A 24,795-nucleotide genomic window follows, 5' to 3' on the forward strand; every position below is an offset into this window, starting at 1 on the left:
GATTTTTGTATTTTCAGAAAGGTATTTTGCTTGCAGGAATTACTAAAAAATGAAACTTTTTTAGATGTATTTAAATACATTTTAGGGCATCTTTATGATGTTGGTATTCTGTCTATTGTAAAATGTACATAACATTACCTTGAAAAAAATAAGTATTCAACAAAGTTTTGAAACTTTGCAAACCACCTGGCTTTCTTATTGTTTTTATTTTCCTTACACTACACAAGACTGAATGTGAGAATCGCTTGTGGACGTGTTGGCGGGGCTGGAGGGAGGGACCGAGGAATCTCTTGAGAACGTTGTATCGCGAGTGAGGTTTACAGTGCACGGTGTCGAGAGAATTCTCCTGGTCAAGCTTTTGCTCATTCTGTCATCTCTAATTCCGGACCGTCTTCCACATCAATTGCATGCCACTTGCCTGCTGGTACGCGCCATGTCATCTTTTGTTACGTTTCTATTTACCCTGTGCAGTTTGTGCTTCCTCCGGCCTGCGAACAGGAGAGGCTTCTTTACACAAGGGACGTGCGAGCGTAGGACAAGCTGTTCAGCCGTGTTGTTCAAGAACATCACCTGGCTTCTCAAGAAACAGCTGGTTGAGAGCCTTCAGTTAATTACCTACGATCTGCTAAACTTGTTCGATGGGCCGAATTTTCGCCTCTTGTGCGTAACCTTGGTTCTTCATAGTGTTTCACAAGTGGCAGTGGCTTCAACAGCTAGGTAGATCGAGGCAATAGCAATTTAAAAGATCTTCGCTAATAAGACCACAAAAGTACGGAAGCTTATTAGCACTTCTGAGGAAAAATTTCTGCGTTTATACGAGACCGTAATTGTGTTTGTACAAGATAGTATTGCGTTTAAACGCAATGGTTAATTTGTGAACAATATTGCCTCCTATAATATTATTACATCTTGCGTTACATATGCAATAAAAGCGTCCCATGCAACGTACTGTAGCACTTACTTAAACCACATAAGAGCATCGTCACACGCCTCTCGTGTGGGGCGGAATTGTAAAGAGGCACGTGTACTGTCTTAGGTGTACATGAAGTGCAACACCCTGTCAGCGAGCATTCCCGGCTTAACCGTGTGTTGTTTTCGCCGTTCCTATTACAAGTAGAAATGATAGGGCGATATGAACCTGTACTGTACATAGGTTTTTGCCTAATCTTAAAATATTGACCGGAATGCACCTGCAATGACTTGACAGTAATCAAAAGTAATTCCGTAATCAAAAGACCTGTCTCAAATGAACTATGTACAGTATCTGTTATCTTGCTCCCGGGAAATTTCGGACGGCACTTTTACGTGTACGCACTTCAGGTTTCAGTAGGTAGGCTGTCAAGGAACAAGTAAAGGTTTGTTACGTGCTGAAAGGAAAAGAGCCACAACGACTCTGCTGTGGACCCTTCTTCAGGTGTGAAGAGGGCTGAAGAAGGCTCCACATCTGAAGCGCTGTGGCTCTTTTCAGCATGGCCTAAACATTTAACTCGTTCCTTACTTGCAAATTGGCGGCTTTTCCTGTGAGGGGCTCTCTGAATGCCCGCTCGTTCTCTGCTCTCCACCACCTGACACCTTGGCGCTCGCCGGTTGCGTGTTGGTCCCCGGTCACGTTAAATTTTTACCACCGTCGGTCACGCTGTGCCACTCGACACCGTGGACACTGATGGAAATGTGTTCAGCGCCACCAGAATTGTGTTAACCGACACCCAGGGGGCTGTTTTTGTTTCTTAGTGTTAAGCAAATAATATGGTGCTCCAGGAAGCGATACAAGAGCATCGATAGACCGTAAGGGCTCCCTGTCGTTGTCATTCGCGGTGCGAGTTGAGCATTAATCACCTTTAACGTCTCATTGGTGTAAATAGGTAGCAGCCATAACGCGGAAAAGTACCGTTTTGTTTCCCTGCGCTTTGTGTGAGTTTGCGGTTCTAGAAAACGCAGTGAGCGTTCGCGTTTACGATTTTAACGCAAAACCGACTACGTGAATACGTGAATGCCATGTTCTGGCTGCGTTCTCTTTAATAAGATATGGCCATTAGTAGCCATAAACAATGTCTTGCATTAGGAATTGGTCTTTTCGCATTGCAGGCTATATATTATTAGTGGTAGCTGGATCTACAGTATGGTTATATAAATTCCTAAACATTATGCTTGATAGTACGACCCAGCAGGAGCCCCTTTAAACATTTACCTGTATTCATTGCTCAAAGCGATGAGTTGGAGCGCCTCTGTGCACTCGGCTACAGTAGGAATGTATAAGCCAGAACATGGGGCGGAAGGATCTCTCCGTTTTTCCACTTGTGGTGCATTTCGGGGCCATCAGTTGTCAGCGAGCGATGGCGAGAAATGGAGCGAAACGGCGTGCTGGGAGAGAATCGATAGCCCCTTTGGGTGGCGCTGCGAGGTTAATTCATTTTGGCTCGAAGCGGCATTTCGGCACCGTTCTCTGTCCGGCAGGTATACTTTTCCCGTTATCTGTTACAAACACGACGGGTGTCGGTTACAGAAGCCGTAATGAGACGGGGTATCAACAAGACGTATTAATTTTTCAAAGCCCTCTGCGTTTTATTGGCGAACTTACGTGTATTTCACAGCTCTTAGCCGCACCTATTTTCTGCGCTCTTTTAATTACCCGAGGATAAAGTTGCAGGAGAGGGGACAAGGATAGCTAATTCCTCAGCCATTGTGGCGTGTAAATGAAATTGCCCCGGGTGAGCTGGCGCAGGCGGCAGTCCGTCAGGGTCGTCGTGGAGAGAACTGGAAGATGCTGGAAGAGTCCCTTTTTTTCCCCTAACACCCTGTAGCAATCAAATCTTTTAAAAAGGGATAACACAGAGACCGCGCGTTTATTAACCGCTTCTTGGAGTTTCGATGTCGTTTTAAATCAAAAAGGAAAAATGACCAGAATAACGGTGCTAACATTTTGACAGGAAATAATTTTCTTATCTGAATATTAGTCTCGCTTTGATATATATTTTTTTAATTCAGCAGCTAAAATGCACCCTACACCACCCTTTGCTACTGGAACGATGCGCACCGACTTCGGGCTGTTTCTGAGTCTACTGGGCTTTTACGTAGCTGGACTTCCGCTAAACTCTCCACAAATGCCGAGGAGAATGGTATTTATCCTCTTAGTCCTGGGTGTCTTTCAAGGTAGGTTCCTGGGGAGATGGAATGGGCTTTTTCCCCCCCACAATATCTGCTAAAAGATGTTACTCTCGCATGATACTAAATGTAACAACATCTACTAAATGTTAGTCTGATGTAGCTGAATGTGGTAGTAGTGAATTATTAATGCTTATTAACTTTCTGTAGACTGCAAGTTGCTATCCCTAGCCATTTTCTTGTTTCCCCTTTAAAATTTGAGCCACTGTTACAAATCCAAGTAACTGAAAGTGCGGAAAGTGTTTAAGCATTAAATGTTTCCTTTTGTAACAGATTTGCTGTACAACTAAGATCATGCAGTAAACTGGCTATTTTTGCGCACGCGTATTATTCATTTATCGCCAGAAAAACAGCCACTCAATGCTGTTTTTGTAGATGACGGATTCAATTACCCGAGATAGCTGGTTTCGTGTTAGCACCTTGGACGTGTGTTTTTTCTTTAAATTAATTCTTACAGGAGGTGTTTGGGGCCAGTCGGAAGATCTGCTTACAAAGCGGGGACACGCCGGACTGGCGAACCACAACACTGTGACCAGAAAGGGCGGAGGGGACGCGGGCGGTGGGAGTCCGCTGGAGCGGAGTCTGCGGAGGCTGATGGAGAGGATGGATTCTCCCGACGCGCGAGCCAGCGGAGGACAAGAGCTGAACGGAGACAAGGGCAGAGTGATCCCGGTCACGGGTAATCCCTCTTTGGAAGCAACCAAGGAGGGCTTGCAAGCCATCCTGACGACTGTGTTTGAGGACACCGACATGGAGATCTACCTCAACGCCCTGAAACTCCTGTATACGATTTACCAGCCGCTGTTTGCCGAGCAGGCTCTGGAGGAGCTGCCCGGTGCGCTCGTTTGCGCTCTGCTAGACAGGGAGGACTGCGGCGGCGAAGCCAGTGGTCTAGCCGCCCAGGCATTCAGGTATCTGCAGTCGCTCCTCGACTCCATGCAGAGACAGAGCTGCCGCTCCACGCAAGCCAGCAACCTCGGCCGCTCGCTGGTGACGAGTTTCCAGAGCCTCTTTCCTTCGCCCACGCCGGAGTCGCCAGTGCTAGACCGCCTAGCCGATTTCCAGGACCGCCTGCTCACCTGGGCTGGTCTCCTGCCCCGGTTTTTCTCCGCGCGGCTGAGCGACGCTTGGCACGTGTTCATTAAAGTGATCTTTCCAACTTTTGCTAATTACGTCGCCGACGTGCTGTCGTATTTAATCTTGACCCCAACTGGTTATTTGCAAACTGGGTTGGAGATCCTGGTCGATGTCCCTGTTATGGACCAAAATGAGCAGTGCCAGCAAGGTTCGTGAAATCTTAACTTGTTCTGCTGTGCCCAGTTGTGTGAATGCAGACTAGTACCGTGTTTTAGAACTCGGATCACCTGGTGTTTCATATAGTTATTATAGATTTCTATACGATATTAAAGTTCTCTAGAGAGAGATTTCCCAATAATCTAATAACGTAAAATAGCTTTAAAACCCAAGAAGTACAGCCTAATGCAATTTTGTATAGATCTTTTCATTTTAAGTTAAAATTCTAACAAGTTATTAAAAGCAGCACAGCACAGAAATAGTGTAATGACACACACTGCATTGAAAGACCTACATATTTTTAAAAATCCACGCTGAATTTTAAAGTGCATGTACAGGATTGATGTCACTCACAATGCAGTTATATCATTGCCCTTCCTGCTTGTTCTTTTCTGTCTAGGGGATTTGAAACAGCTGCTCATGTGGTAAGTTTCCCATATCATGTTTCTGAATTGACGGTTCCGGTTGAAGCATGCCAGTACCTCACAGCTGTAAACAATATTGACCGGATCCTAAAGCAAACCTTTACATCATAAGCACTAGGACAGTGAAACACTGGATAATCGTTTTCAACTTTTCCAGAACAGAACACTACCCTCCTGCCCACCACCACTGTGCTCTATGGGTACAGTTTGGGTAGATATGGTTGATTAGAAATGGGATTTTGGCATGAAATTTACAACAGGCAGAGCTTGGATTGCAGGGATTTTAATTTAGTATGGTCTTCAGGCAAAATATATTAAATATAAAATCTGAATTGTGTGTGTATTGTATATACTTTTGGGTTTGCTTATTATTACTAATATTTCTAATAATCTTAGTAGTATTGAGCAATCATAATACATAGTGTTGTAAATTAATAGATCCACACTTTGCTTTCCACAATTATATCTTACTTGAAACAGTTCTGCAGCGCTGAATGACCTAGTAGCTCATTTTAGACTCCCCTGCAGTGTTTGATTGATTTCACGCCTGCATTTGTGCCATTGCCTGGGCCAGTTCATGGGACCGTGTGCTGTTTTGCCTAGGGGAATGAGCCACAATGTCAGCTGGAATTTCGGCGATCTGATCCTGGACATTTTCCTGCCATCGGAGCCTCCACTGTGCAGCTACCCAGCCCCCGAGTGTCAGGCGGTTCAGTTCACACGGTCGCTGCTGCCCAGTTCCCCTCCGGAGGCCTGGAGCTGTGACCCATATAACTTCACTCAGGTCCAGGGAGCCATCTGCTCCAGGCTGCGCCTGACCGGGCAGCCCTCCGCTGCAGTCTCTTCTTTGTGCAAGGCTCTGAGCAACCTGTCTGCCCCCGAGGCCGCGCAGGTGTGGAACAGCGGGTGCAGGAGCGTTCACACCATCTCCTCGCTCTTATATGGTGGGATGGACTGCCAGTCTTCATCTCAGCGGGCCAGATCCACCCTGAGCCTCAGGGAGCTGGTCTGCCTGTACGCCAACTGGACCCAGTCCGGTCGCGTTGATCCGGCCTCCGTGTCCTTCTGCAGTGAGAACGACAAGGAGAATTTCTTCCAGGGCGTCTGCTATAATGGGAGGCTTTTGCCCCTGCTGATGCAGGATGCAAACAATGCATGGCTGTCGGCCTATTGCACAAACTTCTCTGACGCAGATGCGAAAAGGTACTACTGCAAGTACTCCACCTGGGTTCCCGAAACAGTGGACCCTTCGGTGCTGAGTTTCTGCTGGACCGTGGATCAGGCTGGTCTGGAGAAGGCGCTCTGCAACGATCTGGAGCTGTTCCTCAGAATATTTGCCAATCCTGGTAACGCGTGGCTGTCAATCAACTGCTCTCTTGCAGAGCCGCCCACTGAGGTTCCTGCTTCGGAAAACATCGCTGACCTGTGCCGCTACAGTGAGTGGAAGGAGTCTGCCTCGGTAGACATGGTCACAGTGTCCATCTGTGCGCAGCATGACGGCGAGAATTTTAATCGCATAGTTTGCACAGATGCGAAGATACTTGAGGTTCTGATGAGCGACAAAGAAAACGTCTGGGTTAAAGATTACTGTGCCAGCTACTCAAGTGTGTTTAATAACAGCCATCTCAGCACTGCTGCCTGGTGTACGTATGATCAGTGGATGGAGGGGTTTGTGGATCCTTCTGTTGTAGCCCTGTGTTGGCAGAATGACCAGCTGACCTTCAGTAAGAATGTGTGCTGCAACATGGCCTTGTTCGAGAAGCTCAGTTTGGAGCTGCAGAATGAGTGGCTGCTCTCCGCCTGCGGGGAGAACGATACCGGTGAGGCTGTGGGGCAGGCATGCCGATACAGCGAGTGGAGCCTCCCGGCTGTGATCGACATGACCGACGTGGCCGTGTGCGCCGACTACGACAAGGCGAACTTCACGCAGTGGGTCTGCGCCAACGAAACGCTCCTCCAGAACCTCCTGGCCAACCTCGACAACACCTGGCTCGTGGAGTTCTGCGCCAACCTCTCCGGTTCAGGGAGTGTCTCTAAGCTTAAACCGGCAGAGCGGTGCCTCTACGAGTCCTGGGCGGTTGAACTTCCAGACTCGTCCTTGCTGGCTTTGTGCTGGGACTTGGATCACGCAAAATTTGTGTCCCTGGTTTGCAAAAATTCTTTCCTGCTTTCCTTACTGACACAGGAACCTTCCAGCTTTTGGGTTGGTACCCTCTGTGCTACATACAACATCTATAGCAACCAGAGTAGCGGCAACAATACAGAGCCCAAACCATGCTTTGTGAGAGACCTGGTGAGACAGCTGAACTGGTCCTGCAGTGTAGACTTCACTGCTGTCTGCCAGCAGAGCTCCAGCCAGTTGCGGGGCCTCCAGCACTTTCTTCAGTGTGGGATAGAGGCAATCGGTCTGAAGACAAACAGCCTCATTACCGAGCAGGTGTCCACAGCATTCGCACAGGCAGCCAATCAGGTTGTGATCCTCCTGGTGGTCCTGGAAGATAATCGTCTGATCTCATTCCACGCGTCGGCGAACATTCACCTCAGCGTGCTGGAGTCTGTCAGGGCTTACCTGGAGTATGAGAAGAACTTCGAGAACAAGAGAGTTCTTCTGCAGTGCTTTGGGGTAAGCAGAGCCCAGACACAACACTCTGTATTTGGGCTACCTTATAATAGCCTGTACAGGTGGTTCTTATTTAGCAAAAATACATGGTAAATGTGTGAGGTGACATACTGGCAAAATAGTTCAGGTGGGTAGCTGCGTCAGCATGTGTAGGCTTACACCTGAAGAAGGCTCCACGGCTGAAATGTTGTGTTCTCTTTCTTCTTTTTTTCAGCATGGAATAAACCTATTACTTGTTCCCATACTGGCAAAATGGTTAGCACTTTTGCCTCGTAGTGCTGCGGCCTAGGGTTCAATTCCTGGGGTACTCTCTGCATGTAGTTTGAATGTTTTTGCCATGTCTGCGTGGGTTTCATCCCTAAAGTCTGAAGACGTGCTGCTAGGTTCATTGGCTTTTGGGAAAACTGAACCTGGGGTGAGTGTGTCTGTGCGTGTCTGGTGAAAGAATGGTGTCCTGTCCAGGGTGTATCCTGCCTTGAGCTCATTCCTTGCTGGGATAGGCTGCAGCATCCCTGCAACCTTGACCCTCAGTTGGATGAAGAGCATAGGAAATGGATGGACATGTAAACAGTTGAATTGACCTATATTTTTTCCCAGCATTTGCATGTATATGTAAATCTATCTGTACATAAAGCATCCAAATTCATAAGTAACAGTCATAATTTAGATATGCAAGGGAACGAGTCAAAGGTTTATTCCATGCTGAAAAGAGAAGAAAGGAAACACAATAGCTGTAGAACCTTTTTCAGGTATGGAGCCTACTTCTTCACACCCGAAGAAGGCTCTGCAGCCGAAATGTTGTTTCCTTTCTTCTCGTTTCGGCATGGGATAAACCCTTTACTTGTTCCCTTGCAGCCTACGCACGCTGACGCCGCTACCTACTTGAATAAGTTAGATATATTCATATTATCCATTTCAAATCGGTTTCCAGTGTTCTCTTTCTGCATGACTGTCGGTTTGTGTTCTTCTGCAAACAGAACGTCCTGACGAGCATGATGCAGACGGCGCGCGAGGTCTCACACGACGGCTTCTTTCTCATCAAGGTGAGAGCGCGGGGATTCAAAACATCCTGGCATCGCCGCAGACGAGCGACTCCCTCGGTGTGGCCCGTGTGGAAACGCCCCTTTTCCGTTTGTGCTCTGTCTTTCCTCCTGTGCCTCATTTTGGTGTGCGTCTTGGCCCGCAGGAGTACTTCAAGATCCCCCTGAAGAACCTGCGAGCAGTGCTGGCGGCGACAGACAGCACGACGGCCAGGCAGATACTGCAGTATCTCACCAGGAACATGGAGGCTGTACAGGTGAGTGCTCCTGTCTTGCTGAGGCTACCATCTCTGAAGCTTCCACCCACCATTGTCCTGCGGCTCTCCTGGAAAGAGCTCGTGTGCACGTGTCTGCGCATAGCCATCAAAAGGTGCTCTCACAGTGCCATACAGAACAAATGTAGGACTAGTTTACACTGAGCTCGGTGGGACGCTGAACTGCCAGCCATCCCATTCAGGGCCATAGGGGAGCTGGAGCCTATCCCAGCAAGAGTGGGCACAAGGCAGAGGACGCCCTGCACAGGATGCCACTCCATCACAGGGCACACACACTCACAACAGGGCCGATTTTCCCAGCAGCCAATTAACCTACCAGTATAGCTCTGGACCGCGGGACGAAACCGGAGCACTGGGACCAAACCCACGTACCCACGGGGAGAAGATGCAAACCCCGTGCAGAAACGATTTGAACCCAGAGCCACTGCAGTGCGAGGCAGCAATGCTAGCCACTGTGCCAGCAGGACACCTCTGCTCAGACGGATCCCTCCTTTATTTCCAAATGTCAAGATTTTGGTCTAAGCTTCATTCCTGTTCAGTGTTCCACGGATGACTGCTTGTCGCTTCTTGTTCTGACCTAGATCACACAGGACTACCTGAGGATCTTGGTCTCCGTGTTTCTCCAGAAGCACCTCTATGCTGACAGTACCATCTTTGTGGACCTGGCCCCTCTGCTGCCCTATGCCACTGTGCCTGATATCTTATCGCTGCCCCCACTACAGGGCAATACAGATGTGTAAGAACTTTGGTTTGCTGTGTGCTGCTTGCATCACTTTTCTGCAAGACTTTAGCCAGGAGAGGCGCTGCAGGAGACCTCAGGTTGGGGTTGGACTAAGGATGGAAATAGCATGGTGTTAGAATTACAGAAATTACAGAAATATCTAAAGTGACATTTAGGGTTGTGCTAAGAGATGGGTTTAGGGTTAGAGTTACAGTTGGACCTGGGATTAGCGTTAGGGTTATTGTTAGGGTGTGCTTATGGTTAGGATTTGACCTTGTGTTTTGTACTTACTGATGAGCTTTTTTGAGCAGTACCTGCTATTCAAATGAAGGCTAAGTGTTGACATTCATTTCTCTATCAACTCCAGGCTGAATATCATAAATGCCAACCTGCAGAAGCTTTCTCTCGACCAGAAGAAGGCATTTGGGAAATGGTTCAGCTCCTCCAGCCTCTTCTTAAACACATCTTCTAATCCCCCGACTTTCATCCAGGACACCGGAGATCTGATAGTGTACCTTCCCTTCAGCAAATTCCAGAGTCTCTCATCTGTGCAGGTAACTAACAACAGCCATGCTGTGAAATAAGCAAACTTACAGTACAAACCAGAATGGAACTGATCATGCTCAGAAACCACTGCATGTTACTGCTATGTGGATCTCTTCACTATCACTGCAAAGGAAGAGCTGGTGTCCAGAGAGGTGCACTAGTTAAAGGAAGAGCTCGGTCATGAAAGCATGGCTGCTCAGATGCTTTTAGTGGTCTCCAAATCACTAAGGCTGCAGTTGCAATGTGTGATTCTTTCCCGTTTCAGATTTTCAATGGTCTTGACGTTCTCCTGAACAACTCCCTGAGCAGCCTGCAGAGTCAGTTTGTGGCTCAGAGCATTCTGAAAGCATACAGAAACCTGTCTTCTTCTGACATTAAGATGTGAGTGTGTAAATTCAACATTCAATGCTGGAAAAAAAGAAACAGCAAGGTACTGTTATTTTTATGTCCTGAGAAGGAAGCTGTCACAGGGAGGGCGGGGGTGCCCAAGTGAGTTCTTTTAAAATGGAATGATGGCTCAGCCGCAACAGCATTTGCAAAAGTGGTGGTTTATTTGGACAGTGCTCCCCACAAACCAACAAACAATTATATATAGTCCAAAAATAACAAGTAGAACAAAAATACACAAATAAATATACAAACCCTTCCTCTAAGAGTTATAGACCAGGGGTTCCACCACACTGAGCCATCATTCCATTTTAAAAGAACACCCCTCCAGCCCTCCCTGTGACAGAAGCAAAAAGATCTCGATCTCTGTTAATCTACCAACTTGTGCACTTCATCATCATGAGTAGTGTTACATTAATTCACAACTGGGACTTGTATAGCTTTCCCATCAAGCAACTGTGTCAAATACTGAATGCAAAGCTGTCAGCGAAAAGTCTGAGGACAAAGAGAAAAAACATTTAAAAGGGGGAGATCATTTCTGTCAGATTGGTGTTTTGTTTTTCGCCCTGTTACCATTTTGGATCTGCTCTTTGCTTTCCACAAGGCTGGGGAACCTGACCTGTTTTGCGAGCACTGTCGATTTACTGGCATACAAAAAGAGGGAGGCCTTCGCCACGATCCAGGAGAATGTGAAGGAGTGTATCCAACAGGGACTGGCGGTTCCCGGTGAAATGGTAAAACTAGGAGTCTCTGAATCCCTACCCTGTAGCACTGGAAGCCCGCTGGTTTATTCCTCTCACCTAGTAGGAGGAAAAAAATAAGAACGATCAGTTACAGGTTGCATTTTGTTTCATTGTCTTGACGGGAGCTCTCAAGGTCTGCTGTTGTCAAGGCAGGCTGTTTCAAGAACAGCATGCTGTGTGATCTCGTCCGTGTGGAGAGCTCTCCTTTGAGATGATGTGTCTTGTGCAGATCTCGGGGCTGTTCCTCAGTGACAGCGGGCTGCTCAAGAACACGAGCTCTCTCAGCGCGCAGCAGCTCTCGGACCTGGCGGAGCTCCTGCCCTGGCTGGGCCTGCCGTTCCTGCGCCAGCTCTCCTCAGCACAGCTGCTGGCCGCCCTCCCCGCCCTGCACACCAGCCGCTTCACACCTGCGCAGGTGAGTCAAGGCACACCTCATCATAGCCTTTCACTTGTGCAAAGGTCTTCCCTTGCATTCCTGTCTGCTTCACTGCTTTCCCTCTCCTGTTCTGTGTTTTTAGCCTCCTGTTCCTGTTTTCTGTCTTATAATACTCAAGATCCAGAAAGGAGACCTGGCACTTAAATTCCATTGTAAGTCTTTGCTGCAGCTAAGCCTTAATTACCAAAGTGATCTTTAACATCTGGAATAATTAAGCAATTAAGGATCAATTCAGTGTAATTAGTTTATGAGAAGATTCAATGTCTTGTAATGGTATTGAATTACCAAGCTCGGTTTTGTCCAGCAAGATCAGTGGTAGACTAAAGTAATTCATACTGCGGTAAGCATTAATAAGGATAGTTGTGCTCAGCACTTGCAAACATTTTGCTGTGGTAATTCGTGATATTGTCGTAGTGTGTTTTAGTAAAACCCAGCGAAACCAAGACAGAGCTTTAGGAAAGTAAATGGCAATGAATGTGAATACCCATGGTATTGGTGACCACACCAGGCTAAATGTCCATAAGGGATTATCTACATGCTGGGGGGGGAAGTGACTCTATATTCAATATCCCGGTGAGGGTGAGACGGATGGGCTGTCCACACAGCTGTGGGATGGAGACTGACACGCCCTGCTGACTGCTGAGAAAGGCCCACACAGTCGCTGTTTGTTTCCTGTCCCTCCTTCTGAAGCCTTTGATTAAAACAGCGTGACTGAACCCCGGCTGTTTCACAGCTGACTCAGCTCACTTTGCTATAAAATATAATGATTCTGTTTCATAAAACACAAAAATAAATTACGATCATCCTCATTCCCTGAACTTTATTCAGTGTTTGGTCTTTTAGTTGTCTATCATTTGATTATAATAATACTGAATCCCTGTCGTGTGTAAAGTAATGATTTTGTATTTTGTTTCTTTTTATTTTGTAGGCCTGGGAAATTGTTGACAAGATCTCGCAGAGCAACAGTGTAGGTGTCGTAAGGCTTTTTGGGGATTTTTTTAGTGCTCTCCCTCTGAAGCTCAGGCTGCTGCGTGCAGAGTGTGCCAGAGGACTGATTATTTAAGGACAAGGCCTGGACAAGCTGCTCGGCTTGTGTCTGGGAAGTGCGGTGTATGCCGGTGTCGATTCCAATCTGAAACAGGATGAGCGCAGGGTGTTCAGTAACCAAAACATTTCAGTCCTTCAATGGAAGAAGAGGCCCACAGAAGCATCTTGTTATGTCTTTAAGACTTCTCCAGCTGCGTCACTTGGGTTTTTGTTTGCATACGAAAGGCACCGTCCCCGCGCAGCAGTAGATGTGTTGAGTTTGAGCACAGGAGTGGGTCTGAGTGAGGGTGCTGTCTCTCCACAGCTGGCGGTGACCGAGCAGCTGTCGGCGCTGGGCTCTCTGATAAGCGGTGTGCGGGTGGAGACACTGCAGTCTCTGCCAGGAGACGTATTCCTGGCCGCTCTGCCCAACATCACTGCCATCCCAGCCCTCCTCAGCCCCGCCCAGACGAATGCCATCACCGCCAAGCTCTGGGTAAGACTGGCGACAAACCACCCCTCAATGGGTCACCCACTGCCTTCAGAAAAGACGAGTAAAATCTGGACAGGATCGACAGCCAGATTATCAAAGAATGCACTCTTATCCTTTGTGATAAAGGACAGGACATGCACTGGGAATGGAAGGATTTAGACTGACGGGTAGAGTGAACTCTTTACATTCTGGAATGTCTGTCTGTGTGTCTCCAGGGCTCCCAGGAGATCTCGGGCCGGCTGGCCTCTGCGGATTCCCTGCTGCCTTTTACAGCCCTCCTGAGTGTGAGACCCCACGCCTCCCTGCTTCTCGCCAACCTGACCACTGCCCGGAAGTGCAGCTGGAACACGCAGCAGGTCTGGTTCCCTGGTACCCCATGTGTCCAGTCAGAGACTATGTCTGTCAGGCGAGCTGCCTTCTAAAGTTCAATTTGGGGTTCTTACACATTTTGAGACCTCAATACCTCAAGTGTATTGCACTCCACTGCACAAGTGCTTGCACACTGTTGGCCGTGCACTGGACCCTCCCACTTACAGCCACTCACATGCCCCGCAAAGCTAAACCTCCCGTGGGGAGAGACAGGAGGGACGAGGGTCTTTGCTAGGAGACGTGTCACTGCAGCAACCACCTGATTGCTGTTTCTTTCATCTCGGCAGGGCGAGGTCTGGGCTGTGTGCCGTCTTCATTTCCTTAATTAAGTGTTGAATTATTAACGAGCAGGTCAGGGCTGCTTTAGGGTGACTGGACCAGGAGTGCCTCAGTACGCTGCCTGTTTCCTCACGCTCTGATCACAGAGGAGCAGCAGTTAACAAAGCGTGCTCCATCAGCTGTAACATGTCAGCCCTTTAACAAGCTGTACGTCTAAGCTGGCTGGGGAAGCTGGTTTATCCTCTCCTAATCTGTATATTAGACTGTCTGTGCAATTAAACCCCTTGCGTGCTCCTTAGCTTCCGAGCCTACAGACATCTGACAGTGAAGCGGAAACTGATCAGATGAACATAACAAATCACGCCAACGAATCTCGTATGGACCTAAAATAGACAGGACAGCTCGACATTGCGAATGAATGAGCAGGGCCTGATGCCGATAGTCATGCTGAAAGCTAAACATTATCCCATGGGTGCTGTCAAAAAGTGAAGTGCTCTGTAAACGCACACTTAAATATGGGTGGGTCTTTTCTTCTTAAAAAAAAATATTAGTAAGAAAATCTTCTTTTCCAGGCCAAAGTGCTTTTTAAAGAAGCCCTGAAGACTCTGGTGAACATGTCTACAGATGATTTCTTGTAAGTTGAATACTGCACTGCAGAAGATAAAATACAGACAGATTAATTTTTTAGTCTGCATTGTTCAGCCCTGTGAGCTCATATATCGCTGTAGGAAGAAGTGACAAAGCAGGAAGCCACTGTAGCAAACTGAAATTGTCAGCCTGGCCTACAGGAGACAATTTGCACAACTATAAGTTAGGCTGAACATTGAAGGTGTGGTTTTCATTAGCAAGGAAAATATGATGTCTGTAAAATAGATGCATTGATAGTTCTGCCACTGGCCAGCTGGTCCCCCTGAGTGGACTGCACCCCATCTGTCATGTCCTGTTGAGATAGTGCCCTACTCTGTCCGTCCAGTCACACGCGAAGTCTGCTGAGCGAAGAATGATAAAGACCTTTTGTCACCACTCACTTCTCACAGGTGGGGCTGGTGGGATAGCTCCTCATTTATCACGTGCATCGGTTTCATGAACTGCATCAATCTTCGTGATCTAAGAATTGCGAATCGTACTGTGCTCTCCACACATTAACAATCTTTCTTCTTATTAAAAATCCAGTTCTGCTAATAGCTTTTGTTTTCTAATTAGCCACACATTTAATAGAGCATGATCATGTGTAACACAGTCTCAACAGATTTGGACATTCCTCTTCACACGTGTGGGAGGCGTGATGTAGAAGTTAAAGATGAGGCTTTGGAAATCTGCATCTTAAGCTGGGTTTCCTATTTCAGAAACTGGGTCGTTAAATTCAAGTTATAGTGTTTGTTTGTGTTGAAAGTAATTTGTGGCTGTCTGTTGTGTGTGTGTCCAGACGTCTGGGGACGGTTGTCCAGGGAACTGACTGTGGATCTCTGAGACACCTCTTCCTCTCCCGGCCTTCCGTTTCTTCAATCAGTACAATCCTGACCTTTCTGAGAGATCTCCCTGTCGACCTTCACACCTCAGTGGTAAGTACAATGACATGTGAGCCCTAGGCTCCGTCTTTCAAGTAGGAAATCCCCAAGCAGGCATCTCTTTTAATTCTTGAGAACAGGTTTCAATGATCTTTGATCTCAGAACATGTTACTTATCCCTGTCTCCCTGCCACCTATCCATCAGAAAAAGTGCATCAATGAGGAGCTGTACAGTTTCAACTTCTTCCCGGAGCTGCTGGGGAAACTGGGCAGTCAGATAGCTCTGGAGATTTCGTGAGTCTAATCTCTTTTGCTTTTTTTGTATTTTGCTTTATGTGACACTCATAGATTTTGACATTTGACTGTGCTTTTTTCCCCATTTGGATTATTTGCTGCGGTTTTCAGTTTTTAATTGGCTCTTTCAGTGTGGTAGCTTGTTTCTCTTTCTCCCCTGCTCTCTCTCTCCGTATATCCCCTGTGATGACATCTGTAGAGTCAGCACCATAAAGAACTTCCCTGTGGACATGATGAATACTCTGAAGAGGATGATAGTAGGGGCCCCACTGTACTTTCTCCGTTTACCCAACATCAAACAGGTCCTGCTGGTGGACAAGATTGTACAGAGGCTGGTAAGAGCAGTATCAAGCTGTCCTGTTAGTTTCAGTGACGCTGTCCTGGACTGTTTTAACTGCAGGGGGGTTTGTGATCTTCAGTTTTGCACATTCCGTTTCACCTTTTTATACATGATTGTTTCTTTCTGATAGTTATTTGATAAAAGCTGGTCACTGTTTTTTTACTCATTGTCACTGTTGTTTGTATTTAAGAAAGCGATTACATTACTAACTTTGATTTCCTATTGTGTCCTAATAAGAACTAAAGCTTCCCACTATAAAATCAGAAAATGTCTTAAGGGTGGCAGAATTCCAACTTCAAGAGTGCTTGAAGTTTCCAAATTGCTTTTCTGTAAATGTGTGATGTGTGTTTTTCCTTTTTTGAAGAAGGTGCAGTAAAGTAACAGTGATGAACATACGTCATGAAAATGACCCAGTGTATTGACTGTGCTATGCCATGGGTTTGTAAGTGTGTGGCTGTGTTCTATTGCATCTGCTCTTCGCTGTGCTGTTGCAGGCGATTGGGCAGTGTCATAGAGGGATGCTGTGAGCACGTGTGCTGTCTTGCAGGGCATGCACACAGGGGAGTTCTCCAAGGACGAGTTTGAATCCCTGGGCGCCATGGCAACCTTTGTGGTGGACGAAATCTTTGTCCAAATCAACCGGCAGTATTTCGTGGAAAACATCGAGCACATCAGGAGCTTCTGCTTCAATAAGAACAAGAAAGAAATCGTAGGGAGGATACTGCAGGAAAATGCCACTTTTGGGTATGAAATCTCACGATAAATAAAAAGAAAGCCTTGGGCTTTTAGGGTTGGACTTCGCCTGCAGGAAGCATCAAGCTAAACTCCGAAAGCATCATTTTAATAAGAGGTTTGCGTGGGGAGCTGAGTCCGCGTGAGCTGCAGAGGACCAAGCAGATGTTATTTCCATACTGTGTTCACACATCTGAAGAGGCTCCACAGCCAAAATGTTGTGCTTTTCTTCTTTCCTTTTACTTTGCATTTTGCTGTTAATATCGTCTTATTCCTATATTAAGGCTACAGGTAATTACCATGCCTTGATTGGATAAATACTGGGTACCAGTAATTTGCCTCCTTCTCTTGATTTGTTTTTTTGTATTGGAAAGAAAGTCCCACTGACTATTCTCTGTCTTTTAAGGCCTGTACCGAGCTGGACATCACAGACACTGGATCAGGTGGACAGATTTGTTTTCTTCCTTCCCAGAGCCACTGTCCAGCAGTTGCCCCCGGTAGGCAGAGTGCCCTCACAGAGGAAATATGAATCAGAGCCTTTTACATGTGTGAATGGGCCATGCTGACCTTCCTGTGTCCTTGTTTCAGATGCTGATGACCCAAGAGAGGATAGAGAAGTTGTTTTTGGGCCAGCAGAAGTGGGAGAGCAGTGAGTTTGGCGCCCTCTGTCAGCAGAACACAGATGCATCGGATCTGCGAGCTGTTTTCGAGAGTCAGCAGTTCACACTTCAGCACTTTCTGGGCTTCCTGAGACCTGGAAAGCTCTCTAGGATAAGTAAGCCAACATAGCCTGCAACAATTGGTTATTTCTCTTCTTTTTTAGTTCAGTGCATTTTTCAATAATTCTGAAATATTTGTTTCCTTTGAATGGAGAAAGTAGTTACAGTATGTTATTTAGAACATGTTGTTAATGTCAGAGCTTCCTGGTTGAACCTTGGTTTCATGATCTTTTTACCCAATATACCAGTGGGTGGCACCTCTCTCTGATCACCCTCCCCTGCATGTGTAATGTCAGCTACGTCTATCTCCCTGGCAGCTCCGACTCTGGTGCCCAGCTGTGAGAGTCTGCGTGCCACCCGTCCCTCAGCCTGGAGTGTGGACAGCCTGACCAGCATGCCTGCTGAAGCATTTGTCAACTGCCTTGAGCTGATTGGCCAGGAACCCTTCTTCACGCCCTATGAGCTCACGCTGCTCCTGAACAAGGTCAAACAGGTAAGGGAGTGAGTGAGCAGTCACACAGCTAGAGCCCACTCACGATCGAGCTCCTCAGCAGGGAATAGACACAATTCACCTAACCTCTCAGTTAAAAGCCACCAAGAAGTCGAGGAGTGTCTCTCAGAATCAGGGCAGAAATCTCATTAATGGTTGCTTGTTACAAATAAGATTTTCTCGTGAGGCCAATCCATTTAGAAGCTCACTTTAGCTCCTCCTAAGACTTTCAGCTGTACCACAGCATCGCTGCAGCTCCTCTGGTCCCATGTCCCTGCAGATCTACGGCCCTGCCTCCTCCTTCTCCCCCAGCGTGGTGGCCCAGCTGGGCTACCTGGCGGTCCGGCTGACAGATGACGAGCTGAGCCGCCTGGTCCTGTCTGACCTGCGCGCTGTGTCTGCCCTGGGCCAGGTCGACACCTGGAGCCCCAGACAGGTACACCTCACGCGGGCGTGTTAGTGCTGGGGTGTGGGTACATACCCTTGCTGGATCATTTCTGTATTGATACAACAGACGACAACACGCACAACAGACACACTTCGTCATTTTCTTTTTTTCTGTCTCTACTTCTCTCCTTCTCTGTCTCTGATTGTGGTTTTATGCATATATATTTGGTTTTGGAAAGCAGTATAAACTGCATAGTTGGAAATCTTCTGCCTTTCTGATTATGCTTATTGTTGATATGATATGATAGGATATTCTTTTGTACTGGCTTAGTTTAACAAGGAATCTATATTACTATTTTTTTCTGCTTCTCAATTAACTATACAGTTAAAGCCATAAGTTTTTCCTTTGCTGGCCTTGCCTGGTTGAAAGGCATAGACATAAGACATCAGTGTCCTGCTAGTTTATGTAGGAAGAGCTGGACAGCGTCAGTGTTGTGAGAGTGCAGGAAAGTGAGGCTGCTCCACCCCCTCTCCCACAGCTCTCAGTGCTCTTCGGATCCGTGCTCAATTCTACCAAGCTAACAGCCAGCAAGCTGGACTCCAACACGCTGGTGGCACTGGGGTATATCGTGTGTGGGATTAAAACTGCTGACATGACGGCCCTCAACCCAGTGGAGTTCAGGTAGGGCTGAGGCACCGGCTCAGTACAGAAGCAATAAGAATGTCAGATGGGTATATGATGAGAACACACCATTAGACCACAGAAGAACCTCATTTCCTTAGGGACCACATGACAGCATTGTAGGGACAGGGCTTATTATGTCACTTAAAATTAAGTGTTATTAAAAATTTCAAATAATCTTTGTTTGTCTTGACCAAGCAGCCTGTAATCTGTCTCCCACATGAAAAGACCACCAGGTCATCCCAAGGCTGAGATCACAATCAGGGGCTCATTCCTGTGACAGGCTACAGGTTGCTTGGTCAAGACACACACAGATTATCAGAAATCTTTAATATCACTTACTTTTAAGTGCAATAATAGGCCTTGTCCCCACAAGATCTATCAGAGCATCCAGCTGAATAGAAAAGGCTGCAATTTGATTGCCAGTATGGAGCCACACTCAACATGTTTCAGTTTCTAAAAAATTGATTTATGTTCCAAAGCTCTGAATGATGTGGTGATTTCATCTTGCAATGGAGGATGCTGCTGAGTCAATTGCCCAAACACAAAGAAGGTTCAACACTTCATCGAGTTCATGTAATCTTTTGCAAGTGGCTTTGAAAACTAAGCATGCTTCATTGACTTGAGTCATTGACTGGGTTACGCTGAGGGTATGGTAGGTGAAGCCAAAGTGAAGAGGGTTTGGCTGTGAAATGCATTGTTTAAGACATGCTTAAGCCACTGCTACAAGCTTAAAGAGTCTGTCTCCCTCCCTGACAGTAAGGCAGTGCTGTGGATCGGCCGGATAAACCTGCCCTGCTCAGAGCAGCAGCTGGGCTCACTGGTGGGCCTCCTGTCTCAGGCGGCGACGTTCGGGCCCATCAGCTCCTGGGGCCCCGAGGTCTTCATGGAGATCGGCTCGGTTGCAGGTACCCGCTACTTCCCTCACGCAGCCCCTGCAGGCCAGCCCGAAGGAGCCCCCACACTCTCACTGCACAGGAGATGGAGCGAGGCCTTGGGTCTGAAGGCAGTGTCCAAAACGCGTTGCGTCCCGAGTTCCAGCCTGGGTCACGTCACTAGTCAATGTGACGCAGTGGGCTGGGCACGGCCGGATGTAGGGCCAGGAGTGTCAACCGGGGCTGTGCCGGCTGCTAGTGACCCCGTGACCCCTGTGACTTCCTGCGCACTTGCACACATGTGATACTTCCTGTGAGTGGTTGCTGAGCCTTCGGCACAGGGCTACCAAGCCTGTGACGTGTAAGAAGACAGGTGGTTTGGAGGTTGGCGGGTCAGAGGGGTCTGTCTACACTTCCTTACCGCTTATATAGCGCTTTTCTGGACACTCCACTCAAAGTGCTCTACAGGTAATGGGGACTCCCCTCCGCCACCACCAGTGTGGAGCCCCACCTGGATGATGTGACGCAACCATAGTGCGTCAGGACGCTCACCACACACCAGCTATCAGTGGGTTCAGTTTATAGACGGGGATTATTAGGAGGCCATGATTTGTAAGAGCCAATGGAAAACTTGGCCAGAAACGCCCCAGGATTTTTAATGATTACAGAGATTCAGTTTTACGTCTCTTTCGAAGGACGGTGCCTTTTTACGGTATAGTGTCCCCATCACTATACTGGGGCATTAGGATCCACCCAACCCTCGGGATGAGTGCCCCCTACTGGCCCCACTAACACCTATTCCAGCAGCAACCTTAGCTTTCCCAGGAGGTCTCCCATCCAGGTACTGACCGGGGTCACACCTGCTGAGCTCCAGTGAGCTGCCAGTTGTGAGCTGAGATGTGAAAAACACACAACTGGAGATTCTAAGCAGTTGATTTTCTAACAAAAAAAAAATTCTAAACAATTCTAACTTAAAACAAAAACACGTTGTTCTATTCATTCAGCACTTAAAAAATTCCATTAATTTTCCACGGTGTTACAGATAAACTGAGAAGATATGTACAATGTCTGTTGTGGTCAGTGGAGTTTCTCAGCTGCTGTCTCTTGCCCTCTGGTGTGAATGAGTAGCAGGTATTCCCGACATGTCCCTGTCCTCACTGGTGAAGGAACAGATAGAAGGAATGACTCCGCTGGCCATCTCACTCATCCCCCCGGCCAAGTTCTCCGTAAGTCCTCTAGGCTGTGTTTTTTGGGGAGGTGGGTATTTAAAACTAAGGTGCATGCCGGTACCCTGCATGTACCAGCTGATTGCAAACTAGGTTATTCTTTTTGTTAATTAAAACTTAAACAAGTATATACAGATAACTCACTTATTGTCTGGGGTTCTCATCTGTAGGCCTGGAGGTCCACCGCCTAATTAAGTTTTCTGTCCAACCAAGATCTTCATTAGAATATTAAACTAGTTATTTTCTTAACTGTGCCAGCATAGCATTTCCTGCTCTTTTTTCAAAAGTTCTTCAGCTTTTGATGTTTTAGGGATTTCCAAAAATCTGACCAGCGGTTAAGAAAATGTCCTTTCCTGTATGAGTGTTGTCCCTGTGTTTCATGACCTTGCCCCCTTTCCTGCCCCTGAGCAGGTGGTGTTCAGTCCGGACCAGATCCGGATGTTCTCCTATGACCAGGCTGCAGCTGTGACCTCCAGCCAGCGCCAGGCCCTGAGCAGCATGCAGCTCACAGCGCTGTCCATGGTGCTGACGCCCTGGGAGGACAAGCCCGTGGACTTCAGGGGTGCGACACACTACCTTACGCTTTATATAGCGCCTCTCACCACAATTAGTATCTCACAGCTATCAGCCAAACTTGTAAGAAGAAACTGAATCTCTTGGTCGTTCTCGAAAATTGAGTCAATGGGGAAAAAAAACCCACAATGGTCCTCATGTTGACATGGCCTGGTCAATATCTGCTTTGACCATGGCTTTCCAGAAACCAGGAGCAGGGGGATAGCTAGAAATGTCAACTTGGCATATAGCAACAGCAGATGCAGAGATAACCGTTCACATCATACTGCTTTACACTGAGAAACTCGCTATGGCCAGACGGAACTACTCTGAGCCTGATTCGTGTAATGGAATGAGCAGAGGTTCATTCCAGGCTGAAAAGCACAAAGAAGACATTAAATACTCTAAATATCTCAGATACAGAGCCATCCTCAGGGCAGTTCATTTATAATACCTACGAGCACATGCCCCTGGAACAAGCATTCACACTTTATAATGATCCTCAGCACCTTGATACTCATATAATATTCATCAACACTGAATGTTCACCTGATACTTGTTCACAATGAAGGAGCCGAACGCTGTGCTTTTGTCGCTGATTTCAATAAAGAACATGTGGCTCAGTAATTACATTAGTGTGGTAGTGTGTGGGTTGTCTTCTTCTCACTTCTCCCATGAAAGAGACCTTGGCAAAACAGCCAGACAGATCGTCACGCCCAGAGCCCAGTGATATGAACAGGATGGACTGGTGTGTCACTCCAGAGTTGTAATGGAGCCTAAGACAAAAGAGCTATGAAGGCAGCTATACTGTAGGACAGCAAGTGTTTTCCATCTTCCCAGACCTGAGCACTTCTTAGAGTGGTAACTTAAATCCTTCACACTGACATGAAATCTCTGGAAATACGAAGCGTGTTTGGCAGGTGAACAATAACAGAAACAAATGTCTGGAGAAGGCGGTGCCTGACGTGCTCCTCTCTCTGCGGTGCTGCTGCTGCTGTTGATTGCTACCCAGAGTGCAGTTCCTCAGTGTTGCTCTTCTCGTTGACAGGAAGGTCCACTGGACTGTCGCTGCAACCCGCCGCCTCCGTGCTGTTCCTGGGCCTGCTGTCGTTCTTCCTGTCTGGACACAGCCTGCTTCATTGAGCCAGACCTGCGCAGCACTCATGTGCTTGCACACACACTGGCACACACACTCATGTGCATACGTACACACACACTAGCACACACACTCATGTGAATACACACCATTAGCACACACACTCATGTGCATGTGCATGTGCATGTGCATGTACGTACGTACACACACACACACACTCATGTGCATACGCACGCACACTAGCACACACACTCATGCATGTACACAAACATGTACATGCACACAAATGCATGTATTCACACTAGCACACACACTCATGTGAATGTACACGCACTAGAACACACTCCTGTGCATGCACGCAAACGTGTACATGCGCACACACACACACTCATGAGCATGTACTCACACTAGCACACTCTTGTGCATGTACACAAACTAGCACACACACACTAATTTGCAACTACACAACCGTGCACACAAACACGTGCATGTAGATACACATACAAATACACAAGCACACACAAACACATGTTCATACACACACAGAGGACTCCTTACCTGCTTTTCAACCTCTCCACCTGCAATGTAGTTAATTTCTAATTTACTGGCCTTCTTCCTTTGTCTCTATTAGTGTTGCATAAATCTTTGAGTCCAACAGTCCCACAGCCTTGCAGCTCTCTGTTGATCATCAAGAGAGTAAGACTTGGGGAAAAGAACTCATCTCATCAAATTAAATACAGCAATCAGTTAAATTACATCATTAAGAACGTGGGTGGGAAAAGAACTGGAATTATGCTACCCAGGTGCAGAAATAACATACTTCCCAAGTAAATATTGGGATGAAGAAAAAATATTTAGATACAAACTGTCAGATATGTGTCCATAAACAGATTCAACTCTAAAGGCATCTGGAGCCTAACAGCGTGTTCTTAGGATTGTGTTGGAAAGTCTGCTTCAACTCCACATTTATGCGGTCCTGTCACAGGGGTGTGGGTTTACAACTGAGATGATGTAGTTACTGTTCCCCACATTTGACCAATATTGGTATTGGTAAACCAATATCATTAGTATGGTCCACAATAGAGAGACTTACCTATTTTTTCATCAGTTGAAAGTGGATAAAACTAGGATTCTAGAGAACATTGTTTAAAACTGAATGGCAGGTGCCTACGTTTTATACTGTAGTAGGAAAGCACAAAACACCAGCCCTCTTGGTGTGTTTTAAGGTGGCACAGACTAAAAGCAAATGATGATGTTAATCACGAATGATGAATAATAAAGTCAGTTGTAGCACTTATTATCAAGCGCCTGTTATTCCACGGCTATTGCGGAATTAGAAGGAATTTTCTGTAAGGCTTTTTTTTTCTTTGTCTCGAAATGTTGCGGACATTAATAGTGTGGTGTACACCGACTGTCCAACCCTGGGCCCAGAGGGCCGGTGACTCTGCGGGTTTTCATTCCAGCTCCGCCCTGAACGAGATAAACCAGCTGGTTACTGGTTTAACTGGACCGATTGAACAGCTCCCGTCAGCTCTGCAGGTGATGCTGCTCTAGAGACCTTTGTCCAACCGGGGTTGGACAGTCCTGGAGTAAAACGTGTTTTACACATATCCCTTTTTACGCAACGTAAAAATGGCTGATGTCTTCACATATTTGTAAAAACTGAGACTATTTCTTAAAAAGTGAGCTGGGTCATTATATTCTTTTCGTTATTTTTCAGTCTGCTGTGAATGTTGTTTTAATTATCTTTGTTTTGCTTTTTCAGGCTTTGTACCGCTCGTACGGAATATACTGTATACATTCACATTTCGATTCCTTTTTGTATTTCTCATATGAAACTATAAATGAAAACGTCATGTAATTATCGTCATACTGCTTTACTGCTTTCACTGAATTAAGATGTTAAATTGTGCTATTTTAAATGTATATTCAATTAATCTACTTATATAGTTCCTTGATCTCAACTATTAAGTACAATTATATAATAGAGCGTCTTGTTATATATTTTCAAGATTTATTTTTGTTATTGTAATAATTTTAAATCTACTTGGAGTGATACTGCACAATATTTTACTAATT

The 24,795-nt window shown here is 46.6% G+C and overlaps 1 protein-coding gene across 5 annotated transcripts in view; it reads left to right on the forward strand.

Moving 5' to 3' along the window:
- Positions 1 to 258: 258 nt before the first annotated feature.
- The window catches only part of strc1 (stereocilin 1), a 405,552-nt gene continuing 381,015 nt past the window's right edge, over positions 259 to 24,795 (forward strand). The window contains exons 1-29 of one of the 5 annotated variants that reach the window (XM_069190553.1): positions 271 to 424; positions 2,986 to 3,150; positions 3,620 to 4,447; positions 4,856 to 4,880; positions 5,484 to 7,503; positions 8,478 to 8,543; positions 8,687 to 8,797; positions 9,397 to 9,551; positions 9,904 to 10,090; positions 10,348 to 10,463; positions 11,074 to 11,203; positions 11,442 to 11,627; positions 12,577 to 12,615; positions 13,000 to 13,170; positions 13,383 to 13,523; positions 14,388 to 14,449; positions 15,242 to 15,377; positions 15,529 to 15,617; positions 15,817 to 15,952; positions 16,505 to 16,701; positions 17,096 to 17,186; positions 17,278 to 17,464; positions 17,726 to 17,901; positions 18,179 to 18,334; positions 18,825 to 18,967; positions 19,727 to 19,875; positions 20,971 to 21,068; positions 21,480 to 21,630; positions 22,669 to 24,255. In XM_069190553.1, the coding sequence (XP_069046654.1) occupies positions 2,994 to 3,150; positions 3,620 to 4,447; positions 4,856 to 4,880; positions 5,484 to 7,503; positions 8,478 to 8,543; positions 8,687 to 8,797; positions 9,397 to 9,551; positions 9,904 to 10,090; positions 10,348 to 10,463; positions 11,074 to 11,203; positions 11,442 to 11,627; positions 12,577 to 12,615; positions 13,000 to 13,170; positions 13,383 to 13,523; positions 14,388 to 14,449; positions 15,242 to 15,377; positions 15,529 to 15,617; positions 15,817 to 15,952; positions 16,505 to 16,701; positions 17,096 to 17,186; positions 17,278 to 17,464; positions 17,726 to 17,901; positions 18,179 to 18,334; positions 18,825 to 18,967; positions 19,727 to 19,875; positions 20,971 to 21,068; positions 21,480 to 21,630; positions 22,669 to 22,763 (6,198 nt within the window). In that variant the 5' untranslated portion in view covers positions 271 to 424; positions 2,986 to 2,993 and the 3' untranslated portion in view covers positions 22,764 to 24,255. Of the gene's footprint in view, positions 425 to 2,985; positions 3,151 to 3,619; positions 4,448 to 4,855; positions 4,881 to 5,483; positions 7,504 to 8,477; positions 8,544 to 8,686; positions 8,798 to 9,396; positions 9,552 to 9,903; positions 10,091 to 10,347; positions 10,464 to 11,073; positions 11,204 to 11,441; positions 11,628 to 12,576; positions 12,616 to 12,999; positions 13,171 to 13,382; positions 13,524 to 14,387; positions 14,450 to 15,241; positions 15,378 to 15,528; positions 15,618 to 15,816; positions 15,953 to 16,504; positions 16,702 to 17,095; positions 17,187 to 17,277; positions 17,465 to 17,725; positions 17,902 to 18,178; positions 18,335 to 18,824; positions 18,968 to 19,726; positions 20,311 to 20,970; positions 21,069 to 21,479; positions 22,239 to 22,668; positions 24,256 to 24,795 lie in introns of those variants that run through there. The other 4 variants (XM_069190554.1, XM_069190555.1, XM_069190556.1 and 1 more) reach the window with 4 other exon arrangements.

The sequence above is a fragment of the Lepisosteus oculatus genome, chromosome 5 (genome assembly GCF_040954835.1).
Source record: "Lepisosteus oculatus isolate fLepOcu1 chromosome 5, fLepOcu1.hap2, whole genome shotgun sequence".
In the NCBI taxonomy this organism is placed as follows: Eukaryota; Metazoa; Chordata; class Actinopteri; order Semionotiformes; family Lepisosteidae; genus Lepisosteus; species Lepisosteus oculatus.